At 37.8% G+C, this 13418-nt stretch overlaps 1 protein-coding gene across 15 annotated transcripts in view; it reads right to left on the reverse strand.

The window, feature by feature from the left end:
* Window positions 1-13418, reverse strand: part of SETD5 (SET domain containing 5) — an 87890-nt gene that overhangs the window by 10038 nt on the left and 64434 nt on the right. For all 15 annotated transcript variants that reach the window (XM_079795677.1, XM_079795688.1, XM_079795676.1 and 12 more), the window contains one exon: window positions 3238-3482. In XM_079795677.1, the coding sequence (XP_079651803.1) occupies window positions 3238-3482 (245 nt within the window). The remainder of the gene's footprint in view (window positions 1-3237; window positions 3483-13418) is intronic.

The raw sequence follows: 13418 nt of genomic DNA on the forward strand, positions 1-13418 counted from the left end.
CAAAACAAAAAATAAAGTAAAAGCAAGCATAGATAGTTAGCCACAACTTTTTTTTTGGGGTGGGGTGGGGTGGGAGGGACAAGAATGCACAGGGGAAATGTTTAACTGCAGAATTCATCTCAATGAACAGAATGACTTGTTAAAATGCTTCCTGGTGCCTTTGAAAGCATTTAAGAATAAACTGGTTATGTTTCATGCTATAAGTAAACATCTCAAGCAGTTATCAGGAAAGAGGTGAAATTTCACACTATTACAGTTGACCCTTGAACAAGCAGTTCCACTTATACATGGATTTAAAAAAAATATGTATAGTACTGTAAATGTATTTTTTCTTCCTTATGATTTTTCTTAATTTTTTTTCTCTAGCTTATTTTATTGTAAGAATACAATATATAATAAATATACAAAATATGTATTAATCGACTATGTTATCAGTAAGACTTCCAGTCAACTGTAGGCTATTAGTAGTTAAGTTTTTGGGGATTGAAAAGTTACATGTAAATTTTCAAATGTGCAGGGAGTCAGTGCCTCTAACCCCCGTGTTGTTCAAGGGTCAACTATATTTCTTTCTACATTAGATGAGAGTTTAGCAACCTACAGTATTTGTTATTGGGTACCTGACCACTTATTCCTCCTTAGGGGAATCTTTTCCCTTCACTCCACACTCCCTTCTTGAACATTACATTTCCCCATTTTCCTATGTGATTCAGGCCCACCACTGTTATCCAGGGAAACCACTTAGCATGTTGGCAGATGACAGGGCTAGGGAGATGGCCTGTTCCTCTTAAATGAGTTATAGAAGATATGACTGATGGACTTTGTAGCTCAGACTAGATGGTCTTGACATAATCTAATCGGATCTGACCATACCTACCGACATTCTCTGATGTTAAAATCAATTGTACTTTTAGAAACAGAGAGGGAAATAAGCAGTTGTGTATACTCTGAGAGTCCCTGCTTCCAAAACAGGTTTACCCTTAGGGCTTTCACCTGAGGTATCTGATCAGGTGAAACAAAGTGGGCAGTGAACCCAGTTCAAACAAAGTGGGCAGTGAACTCTGATGGGAAGATCTGAATGGTGAAAAGTGGAAAGAATGATGGTGGTAGTTGTGACAAGAGTTCGGGGTGCCAGGGGTAAGGTAAGGGTGGGGGGGTTCTTAATGTTGTATACTACTGACAACTGTGTCTATGGTAGGCGAAATGAGGCTGCTTCAGCAGAGCAGGGTATTTATTGACTATTAATTTTATTTGGTGGGGTGGATAGAGTGTGAGATGGATAGTGGAGTATGGATCACAAGGCAGAAAGAAGAAGGATTATTCTGGTGGGAAGGAGGGGCAAATAAAGTGTGTCTTCTCAATGCTGCTTTTAGTCTCTTTTCTTGATGCTTCCCCCACTCCTTACAATCTTGTTCTTTTCCACTACATGTTTCCTTAACTCCTTGTCTTGGAGTTGGAGAAATTTCTCACTTTCCCCCCTGGAATGTTTTTTATTTTTCCTTTCAAAAACATTCTTTCCCCAACCAAGCTGATTTTTACTCTTGACACCTTTAGGTATTTCTCTGTGTCACAGTCTTGGATGGAAATAAGGTTCCCCACAATTTCTTATACTAGAAAGTAGGAAAGAGTATGGCAATTAGAATGATAAAGATGGTCAGGATAGTGAAGTTTGTTTTTTAATTGATTAGAAAGGCTAAATTTTCTCAGTTAAATAATAAGATTAAAATAGTAGAGACATACACTGAACTTTATGAAGGGATAGACTATTTAATACATTATAACATTTCCCCCACTCCTGATATTCTAACATTATGCTTAGACTATGCATCAATAAAAAGATGTTTGATTTAAAAAAATATATGCAACACTTTACACTTTCATAGTTTTTCATAGTTATCAAAAATACTATAAGAGATAGGAAATACACTGAGTACTAAACTTGGCTGTTTGGGAAGGCAACTTACCTTCTAATTTTATGTTTAATTATAATAAAACCTACAATGACAAGGTATGAATCCCTATTAATATAATATGCTGCCCACCAGGGAGAATGTTCTCTCATGAAATTTTACTTATCAAACTCTAGCTGCTAATTGAAAAGTCAACTGCAATTAGACCAAGTAAAATTAGTAAGGCCTGAATCAGCTGCTTTACTATTTGGCTAAAAAGAACGCCACAGGGAATTATTAGAAATCCAATGTAATCAGGAATATTTTTTGCCCACCAGAAAGAGGCTTGCTCCAAAAGTCAAGTTCATATGGTCTAGCTTAGGTATAGCTGCCTCTTGTTTTTAAGGTTGCTACCTCTCTCTGAGTTAGCCATTTACAAGTCCAGATATTTTTCATCCCCATGCTCTCATAAATACTGAACAGGGATGAGGATGGCATTGGTTAGGACAATCATCTGGAGAAGTGCAAGTTAGGGACAGAGCTGAGTGTTTAGTGATCAGAACAAATTTTTCTGAGAAGAAAAAAAACAGTGTCTGCTTATAAATCAAAGCAACATGCAATAAATGAGGTACATTTTTATATACCTGGAATCTACTCTGCAAATCTGGTGTCACCCAAACTTGAATACTAAAGTGATTCGGAATTGTTTTGAAATAACTGAGAAATACATTTCTAACTTAATCCAGAGAGTGAATGTAATTAATTTGTCTTTATAAACGTGTTGTTAGTTTCTGTCTTATTCCTAACACATTATAACAAAAAGGGAAAGTAACCTAGAATAAGGAAAAAAAACCCTCATTTGTCATAAACCATATGCTTTCTCAATCCCTATTCACTGAGCCCATAATGAGAATACAAAACAACAGGGAAAGAGACACTTTACTAATTTAAAGGCCTAGAAACAAAGACACAAATATTATAATCAGAGCTCTCAGGCTGTGTCATTAATTATTACTAGGCTGCTAGAGGCCTGTTTAACAAGTAGAGAGTAAAGCCTAAGATGGAGATCTAGCATGCTTACTACCTCAAGTTCAGGAGGCCAATGGACTGCATGCAAAAGGCAAATGAATGTCATCTGTGGTATAATTATTCCTATTTTGGGAAATATGTGGACTGCCAAGATGAGAGGCTACCAGGTAATAGGTCACACTGACCCTGAGGGTTCCCATTCTCTTGCTGAGACAGGCAAGGAACATGGTAAAGAAGCATTTGGAATAATATTGAATTTGAAATGAGGAGGTGCAAATGATGACTTCATATTCAGCACTCCCAACAACGAAACCCAAATCACCTCAAACTGCAGAGGAGTATTGCAGCGACTAGCAGTAGTAAGAGACGTGATGGGTGAGAACATGAGGCTGTATCCGTTTCGACATTCTTCTTCTGGGTGAGATGGGCCAGGTGTGGTCAGTGGGGGGCTCTTTGAGCCTGGATTGGGAGGGGGTGGTGTGACTGGAGAAAGAGGCCGAAGTAACTTGGTGACATTCTGCTCCATCAGATAGCGAGACTTCCATTTCTTTAAAGGGCTCAACAAATCTGTGAAATACAAAGCTCAGATGAGAGTTGGAAACCACAGCTCAAAAAGAGGCTCTGTAATAAAGTCATTAATTTCTAGCCCACAATGGCTCTTAATTTTTCTTTTGCCTCAACCCATTGTTATCTCCTGCAATCAAATCAAAAGCCCAAAGATACTCTTTAATTGCCACTCTGTTTTGAAAGTATCTCCCAGAGAATTGCCAGATAAAACTGACACTTCTGACTGATCCCTGGAGCTAATTAATTTCTTCCATTGGAAAATATAAATTAACTTTTACACTGAGTTTCCAAAAAACGCAAATTTGTGTCACTTTGTTAAAACCACCCTCTACTTAATTAACTTGTCACCAGCTCAAGTTTCCTGAATGCTAACTACATAGCTCTTTTCTCTTCTCTTAAACATTTTTTTTGGCCATTTTTCAGAAGCTTTCTATGACATTCTGCTTTAGTAGGAAAAAGGTACACATGATTACCTATTCCATATCTAATCACTAATTTTTGAAATGACTTCTATGAAAACTCCCAACCACTTAAAAAAAACTAGGCTGGAACTTTTTCTCATTAGAATATTATACTTTCTAGGTCCACTTAAAAAGGAAGTTCTATTGTGTATATATATATATATATTTTAAAAATATATTTTATTGATTTTTTATTTTTTTATTTTATTGATTTTTTACAGAGAGGAAGGGAGAGGGATAGAGAATTAAAAACATCGATGAGAGAGAAGCATCGATCAGCTGCCTCCTGTACACCCCCTACTGGGGATGTGCCTGCAACCAAGGTACATGCCCTTGACCGGAATCGAACCTGGGACCCTTCAGTCCCCAGGCCAACACTCTATCCAGTGAGGTATATTTTTATACCGGCTAGGGCTATTGTATATATATATATATATATATATATTTAATGACTACTCAGACCAAAGAACCTATCTCGCTTTCTCTGAGGAAAAATTTACTTTTATTCATTTACAATAGTTAAAAGATATTTATTTAATTAATAGCTACTATATGAAAACCACTGAACTAGGTTATGTGTTTGTATGTGTGTGTGCAAAATGGTCATCATATAATCTATTCAAAGGTATTTACAAACTTGTAATAAACAGAAAACATGTAAAATATATTTAGTATAAATTTAAGAATCTCAACAAAGGTGATCATACTGCTCTGTTAGTAAAAAATAATTACTTTTAAGTGCTTATGAGATAGTAGGCACATACTATGTGCTTATGTGAATTAATCAGATTTCATTTGAACAACTATAAATTCAGCACCTCTATTATCATCCCTATTTTAAATACGAATTTGATGTGTAGAGAGATAAAGACAAGGTAATCTGGTTCCCATTTACACTATTAATCACTAGATTAAATTATATCCGCAAGGCTTGGTGAATGGAGTAACATTTATCCCAGGCTCTCAAGGAAAAGCTTTGAAACAGCAGGTCATGATCAGAGTTATGCATCAGGAATATTATTCCGGTAGTAATGGTTAGGATGCGATTAGAACTGGGAAACTATATGAATTAATGTAAGAATTAACTGAAAGAGTTTTGAGTCACTGAGCATGGGAAGATTTTAAATACAGTGGAAGATTAAGTGCAAAAAATACTTGAGATATATATTTCCCTTTTTGATATCTGAGAATTTATTTTCCTAGATTGGAAGTATATTTGTATTTTTCTTTTGTTTCAGATACTAAGTATTCTTATTTTTCCTTTCTCCTTTTGAAAAGTGCCTAGGTATACAAAAACAAATGTGTTTCGTGACTTATATTTAGAACTAGAGGCCTGGTGCATGAAAATCCATGCACTGGAGAGGGATCCCTCAGCCCGGCCTGCCTCCTCTCACAGTCCAGGAGCCCTCAGGGGCAGGAGGAGACCCGGTGATGAGGGGAAAGTGACGCCTCCATAACACCTCTGCTGCTGCCACTGCCGGCAGCACAAGCCTCGGCTGGCCCTGGGTGGCTCGGCAACTGCCATTGGAGGCTTGTCTGTGCCTTGGGCTGGCCCTGGGCGGCTGGGGGGCTGGGAGGCTGAGGGGACTGGGGGACTCTGGAGGCAGGTGTGCCACCATCTTTGAGGGTGTGGCAGTCAATTAGTATATTCCCCCCTTATTGGCTGTGGGCACCACCATCTTTGAGGGCGTGATAGTCAATTAGCATATCCCCTCCTTATTGGCGGTGGGTGCTGCCATCTTTGCGATGGCATGAGGGTCTATTAGCATATTCCCTCTTTATTAGATAGGATACCTTTTATATATTTCAAAAGTCTTAACAGTCAATCTTTAAAAGACGGCTAAATAGTTACAATTAATTATATAAGTGACAAAGTTCATTGTAGAAAAGCTGGAAAGTACAGATGAACCCATCCCTCAAATCAACTTACAGGTCATTCATTTAAAATATACTAGTATTCCCTGAGTACTTATTATGATATCACAGTCAACAAAACAGACCTGATGTGTGCCCTTATAAAGTTTATAAGCTAGTGGTCAATTGCATTTTTTCTATTAATAGCACTATATTTATGAAGTTTTTCCAGTTGTATATTTCTATTGTCATACATAACTTTCAAATTTTATGTGGTAAAATCTATCCATTTTTTTTTTACCTTTACTCAACTACTTTTCAGGATTATATAAACAAACATCCACATATTTAAACACAACTTAAAATCACAACCCCAAGGTAATGTACTGCTAATATTCTGGTGTATTTATACTGCCTTCTTGACTTCTTATCTAAATCACACTGCTTAATAACTTAGTACTTTTTTTCCCCTTTCTGTAAATGTAGTTTTATTTTTATTTTTTAAAATTACTTTATTGATTAAGGTATCACATATTTGTCCTCATCCCCCCCATTCCCATCCCAAACCCCTCCCCACGCATGCCCCCACCCCCCTGTTGTCCGTGATCACTGGTTAGGCTCATATGCAAGCACACAAGTCCTTTGGTTGATCTATCTCCCTTATCCCCACCCTCCCCTACTTTCCCTCTGAGGTCTGACAGTCTGATCGATGCTGTTCTTGTTCATCAGTCTATGTTGTTCATCATTTCCCCTGGATAAGTGAGCTCATGTGATACTAGAAATTCACTTATAAGAACCGAAAATGAGACAAGCAAATATTTGAACCAAAAAAGGGGGGACAGTAGAAGAATGTCATGTAAGGATAAATATCCTGTAAGTAGATTACATCTAGAAAATTTTTACTTTAGAAAATTAACTTTCATTTGTAATGCTAACACCCATGTAAAACATACATGGGGTCAAAACAAGCCAAAGGAAAATCGTTTGGGCAAAAAATGAAAAAGGATCACAAGTCAAATTTATAGAAAAGCTTCCTTTATTAACTTTTGGTCGAGAATATGTTTGTATATTTTCAGAAAACAACTCTGAGACCATGTGGATTCCTGCAACAGAGAGGAATTGACAGGAGTGCTCCAGTCATGAAGACAGAAGAAAAACAGTCCAGAGATGGAAGACACTGACGATGCCTTGCCATACTAGCAGTCAGTAGCTGTGCATCACTGCAGGTTGCCCAGGACCAAACCAGAGAGGGTCGGACCTGCATTACCACCATTTGTCCACCATCCGGAACTGAAATATCATTGCTGTTATGTACACATAAGGAACTGTTGGACATAGAAATTGGGACTCAAAAGAACTGTTGGCCTAGAAAGAAACTCACTATAGACTGATTCATTTGCCTCTCAGCATAACCATTATTGCTTGTCTCATTTTTGGTTCTTATAAGTAAATAACTTACTACTTTTACTCGGAAATACATGGTAAAAAAAAATATTTCTATAACAATTAAAATTTTAATGGCTGTATGACATCCATATTGTCAAAATTTAACCACCGAAGTATTTTTCAAAAATTTTTTGCTATTACAACTATGTCTCAATGAGCAATAATCTTGCTCTTACATATTTATGCACTTATTCACTTTAAAAAAATAATTTTATTGATTTCAGAGTAGAAGGGAGTGGGAGAGGCAGAAGCATCACTGATGAGAATCATTGATAAGCTGCCTCTTGCATGCCCCCACTGGCGATTGAGTCTGCAACCTGGGCATGTGGTCTGACGGGGAATTGAATCATGACCCCCAGGTTCACAGGTGGAAGCTCAACCACTGAACCATGCCAGCTGGGTGTGCACTTGTTTACTTTTTAGGACAAACATCTAGATGTAGAATTATTAACTCAAAAGAGTATTTCTATAGGCTCACTAGCTTTAATTTTATTCTATAGTGAACTACCAGTTGATACCCTTTAGCCTGCATTCTACAAGGTGTTGATATTGCTCTTCATTTGTAAGTGCTCTTTAATAAGAATGTTACCCTTTGTCAAAAATGTTACAATGATCTGGTGGCCACTATGGCTTGGTTGAGCATTGTCCTGTGTACAGAGAGGTCAGAGGTCGCTGGTTGGATTCCCGGGTTGCAGGCTCAATCCCCAGTAGTGGGTAGGAAGGAGGAAGCCAATTTCTATGTCTCTCTCAAATAAAGAAATCAACTAGTTATATTTTCCCAGTTTTCTATCTGCCTTTTAATTTTATCAATAGGCTTTTTTGCCTTTTCAATGTTTTATTGCTATATTTAATTTTAAAATAAATCTTTATTGTTGCCTTGGACGGTGAGGCTCAGTGGTTGAGCATAGACCCTTGAACCAGGAGGTCACAGTTTGATTTCAGGGCACATGCTTGGGTTGCAGGCTCAATTCCCAGTGGGGGGGTGTGCAGGAGGCAGTTGATCAACGATTCTCTCTCATCATTGGGATGTTTCTATCTCTCTCTCCCTTTCCCTTCCTATCTGAAACCAATAAAAATATATTTAAAAACACCTTTATTGTTGAAAGTATTACATATGCGCTCCCTTTCCCCCGCCCCCCTTTGACCTCTTCTAGCCCACCTCCATCCCCCCACCCCCAGCCTTCACAACCCTATTGTCTGTGCCAAGGGTTATGCATATATGGATACATGTTCTTCGGTTGATCTCTTCCCACCTACCCACCTCCACCTTCCCTCTGAGATTTCACAATCTGTTCCATGCTTCTTATGTCTCTGGATCTATTTGATCATCAGTTTACTGGTCATTAGATTCCATACATGAGTGAGATCATGGGATACTTGTCTTTCTGACTGGCTTACTTTGCTTAGCAGAATACTCTCCAGATCCCTCCATGCTATCTCAAAGGGTAAGAGCTCCTTCTTTTTTTACTGCTGCATTGTATTCCATGGTGCAAATGTACCACAACTTTACCCACTTATCTACTGATGGACACTTGGGCTGTTTCTAGATCTTAGCTAGTGTAAATTGCGCTGCTATGAACATAGGGGGGCATAGATTATTTCTGATTGGTGTTTTGGGTCTCTTAGGATATATTCTTAGAAGTAGGATCACTGGGTCAAATGGCAGTTCCATATTTAATTTTTTGAGGAAACTCCATACTGTTTTCCATAATGGCTGCACCAGTCTGCGTTACCACCAGAAGTGTACTAGTGTTATTTTTTCTCCACATCCTCACCAGCACTTGTCATTTTTGATAGTAGCCATTCTCACAGGTATGATACCTCATTGTTGTTTTAATTTGCATCTCTCTGATGACCAGTGACTTTGAGCATTTTTTCATTATGTCTCTTGGCCATCTGTAAGTCCACTTATGGAGAAGTGTCTATTTAGGTCCTTTGCCCATTTTTTAATTGGACTGTTTGTCTTTTTTTGTTATGTTGTATGAGTTCCTTATATATTTTGGATATTAACTCTTTATCTGATGTATTATTGCCAAATATGTTCTCCCATATAGTGGGCTTCCTTTTCATTTTGTTGGTTTGTTTTGCTGTGCAGAAGCTTTTTATTTTGATGTAGTCCCATTTATTTTCTCCTTAGTTTCCTTTGCCCTAGGAACAGTGGTCGACAAACTCATTAGTCAACAGAGTGGCAAACCGCGGCTCGTGAGCAGCGGTTTTTCGACCACTGCCCTAGGAGATGTATCTGTAAACATATTGCGACAAGAGATGTCTAAGATTTTGCTGCCTAAGGTTTCTTCTAGGATTTTTATGGTTTCTAGACTTAAGTCTTTTATCCAATTTGTTTATTCTTGTGTATGGTGTAACTTGGTGGTCCAGTTTCATTTTTTTGCATGTATCTAATTTTCCCAACACCATTTACTGAAGAGACTGCCTTGACTCCCTTGTATGTTCTTGCCTCCTTTGTCAAATATTAATTGGGAGGAATGGCTTGGGTGGGTTTCTGTTCTGTTCCATTAATATATATGGTTGTTCTTGTGCCAGTACCAGGCTGTTTTGAATATAGTGGCTTTCTAGTATAACTTGATATCAGGTATTGTGATCCCTCCAATTTTGTTCTTCTCTCTCAAGATTACTGCAGCTATTCAGGGTCTTTTCTTGGTTCCATATAAATTTTTGGAGTATTTGTTCTAGATCTGTTAAATATGCCATTGGTATTTTAATAGGAATTGCATTGAATCTATAGATTGTTTTGGGTAGTATGGACATTTTCATGATGTTGATTCTACCAATCCATGAACATGGTATATTCTTCTACTTGTTTATGTCTTCCTCTCTTTTCTCAAAGCCCTGTAGTTTTCTGAGTACAAGTCTTTTACCTCCTTAGTTAAGTTTATTCCTAAGTATCTTATTTTTGTTGCAATGGTAAATGGGATTGTTTGTTTAGTTTATCTTTATGAGAATTCATTCTTGGTGTATAAAAATACCATTGATTTGTAGGTGTTGGTTTTGTATCCTGCTACATTGCTAAATTCATTTATTAAATCTAGCAGATTTTTGGTAATCTTTAGGATTTTCTTTTTTAAAATATATTTTTATTGATTTCAGAGAGGAAGAGAGAGGGAGAGGTGGAAGTATCAATGATGACAGAGAATCATTGATTGGCTGCCTCCTGCACACCCCTATTGGTGATTGAGCCCACAACCTGGGCATGTGCCCTGATGGGGAATAGAATCGTGATGTTCTGGTTCAAAAATCAATGCGCAACCACTGAACCACACCAGTTGAGCTTTAGGATTTTCTAGGTACGATATCATGACATATCATCTGTAAATAATGAGTTTTATTTCCTCCTTTCCAATTTGGATACCTTTTATGCTTTCTTCTTGTCTGACAGCTATGGCTAGGACTTTCAGTACTTTGCTGAATAAGTATGGTGAAAGCAGACATTCCTGTTCTGTTCCTGTTCTTAGGGGAAATGGTTTCAATTTTTGCCCATTAAGTATGATGTAGGCTGTAGGTTTGCCATATATGGAATTTTCTGAGTTTTTATAAAAAGTAGGTGTTGGATTTTGTTGAATGCTTTTCCTGCATCCATTGATATGATCATGTGATTTTTGTCTTTCAATTTGTTTATGTGATATATCATGTTTTTTTTTGTTTGTTTGTTTTTTAAATATATTTTATTGATTTTTTTACAGAGAGGAAGGGAGAGGGATAGAGAGTTAGAAACATCGATGAGAGAGAAACATCAATTAGCTGCCTCCTGCACATCCCCCACTGGGGATGTGCCCGCAACCAAGGTACATGCCCTTGACCGGAATCGAACCCGGGACCCCTCAGTCTGCAGGCTGACATTCTATCCACTTAGCCAAACCAGTCAGGCTGATATATCATGTTTATTGATTTGCAAATATTGTACCAGCCTTGCATCCTTGGAAATAAATCCCACTTGGTCATAGTGTATCTTTTTAATATACTGCTGGTTCTGATTTGCTAATATTTTGTTGAGGATTTTAGCATCTATGTTCATCAGAGATACTGGCCTGTAATTCTCTTTCTTTGTAGTTGTTCTCTGAAGGTTTGGTAAAACTCCCCTGTGAAGCCACCCGTACCAGGGCTTTTGTTTGCCGGGAGCTTTTTTTTTTATTACTGCCTCTATTCAGTTTTTATTGGCCTATTCAGGTTTTCTAATTCGTTTTGGAATTTTGTATTTTTTTTTTTTTTTAGGAATTTGTCCATTTCATCCACATTGCCCAGCTTGTTGGCATATTGTTCATAGTATTTTCTTTCAACCACTGAGTCATGCTGGCAGTGTTCTCTGTTTCTTTCTTTTTTTTTAAAAAAATATATTCTTATTGATTTTTTACAGAGAGGATAGAGAGTTAGAAACATCGATGAAAGAGAAACATTGATGGCTGCCTCCTGCACACCCCTACTGGGGATGTGCCCGCAACCAAGGTACATGCCCTTGACTGGTATCAAACCTGGGACCCTTCAGTCTGCAGGCCAACACTCCATCCACTGAGCCAAACCGGTTAGGGCTCTCTTTTTTTCTTGATGATTCTGGCTAGCAGTTCATCAATTTTGTTTATCTTTTCAAAGTATCAGTTCTTGGTTTCACTGACTTTTTAATTTCTTTTTCCTCTATGTCATTTATTTCTGCTCTAATCTTTATTATTTCCTTCCCTCTTTCTCTGGGCTTTTCTTGTTGTTCTTTAATTCTTTATGTTGTAGGGCAGTGATGGCGAACCTACGACACGTGTGTCAGCACTGACACGCGTAGCCATTTCTGATGACACGCGGCCGCTGAGGTGGCCGCATGCCGAGGATGAAACATTTGCTGTTCCTGAGGATGAAACATTTGCGAAATAATGTTTTTTCCTCAAAAGTGACACACTACCCGAGTTATGCTCAGTTTTTTGGCGAAGTTTGACACACCAAGCTCAAAAGGTTGCCCATCACTGTTGTAGGGTTAAATAGTTTATTATTAAATTTTCTTGTTTTTTGAGGTAGGTCTGTGGTGCTATGAACTTCCCTCTCAGGACCGCGTTTGCTGTATCCCATAGATTTTGGGTTGTTCTGTTTTCATTTTCATTTATTTCCAGCAATTTTTAAAAAAAATATATTTTTATTGATTTCAGAGAGCGAATGATTGATCGGTTGCCTCCTGCACAACCCTTACTGGGTATTGAGCCTGCAACCTGGGCAGGTGCCCTTGACTTGAATTGAACCTGGGACCTTTCAGTCTGCAGGCTGACACTTATCCACTCAGTCAAAGCAGCTAGGGCTACAGCAAGTTTTTTATGGCTTTCTTAATCTCACTGGTAACCCATTCATTGTTTAGTAACATGCTACTCAGCCTCCTTGTGTTTGAATGTTTTTGAGTATTTTTACTGTAGTTGATTTCTAATTTCATTGTGTTGTGATCTGAGAAAATGCTTGATATGATTTCAATCTTCTTGAACTTATAGACTTGTTTTCTGTACTAACATGTGGTCTATCTTTGACAATGAACCATGTGCAGTTGAGAAGAATGTATATTCTACAGCTTTGGGGTGAAATGTTCTATAAATGTCAATTAAATCCATCTGATCCAGTGTGTCATTTAGAATCTCTGTTTTCTTGTTTTTTTGTCTGGAAGATTATCCAGTAGTCAGTGAAGTGTTCAAGTCCCCTAGTATGACTGTATTGCTGTTGATTTCTCCCTTAAAGTACTCTAGATTTTAAAAAATATATATATTTTATTGATTTTTTACAGAGAGGAAGGGAGAGGGATAGAGAATTAGAAACATCGATGAGAGAGAAACATCAATCAGCTGCCTCATGCACAGCTCCTACTGGGGATGTGCCCGCAACCAAGGTACATGCCCTTGACCGGAATCGAAATTGTGACCTTTCAGTCCACAGGCCAATGCTCTATCCACTGAGCCAAACCAGTTAGGGCGAGTCCTCTAGATTTAAAAAAAATATATATATTTAGGTGCTCCTATATTGGGTGCATATTTGATTACCAGGGTTATATCCTCATGTTGGATAGACCCCTTTATTATTATGTAGTGACCTTTATTATCTCTTGTGATGGCCTTCATTTTGAAGTCTATTTTGTCAGATAGGAACATTGCTACCCCAGCTTTTTTTTTTTTTTTCTCGTTTCCATTGGCATGGAAAATTTTCT

This window comes from Cnephaeus nilssonii (genome assembly GCF_951640355.1).
Source record: "Cnephaeus nilssonii genome assembly, chromosome: 17".
NCBI lineage: Eukaryota > Metazoa > Chordata > Mammalia > Chiroptera > Vespertilionidae > Cnephaeus > Cnephaeus nilssonii.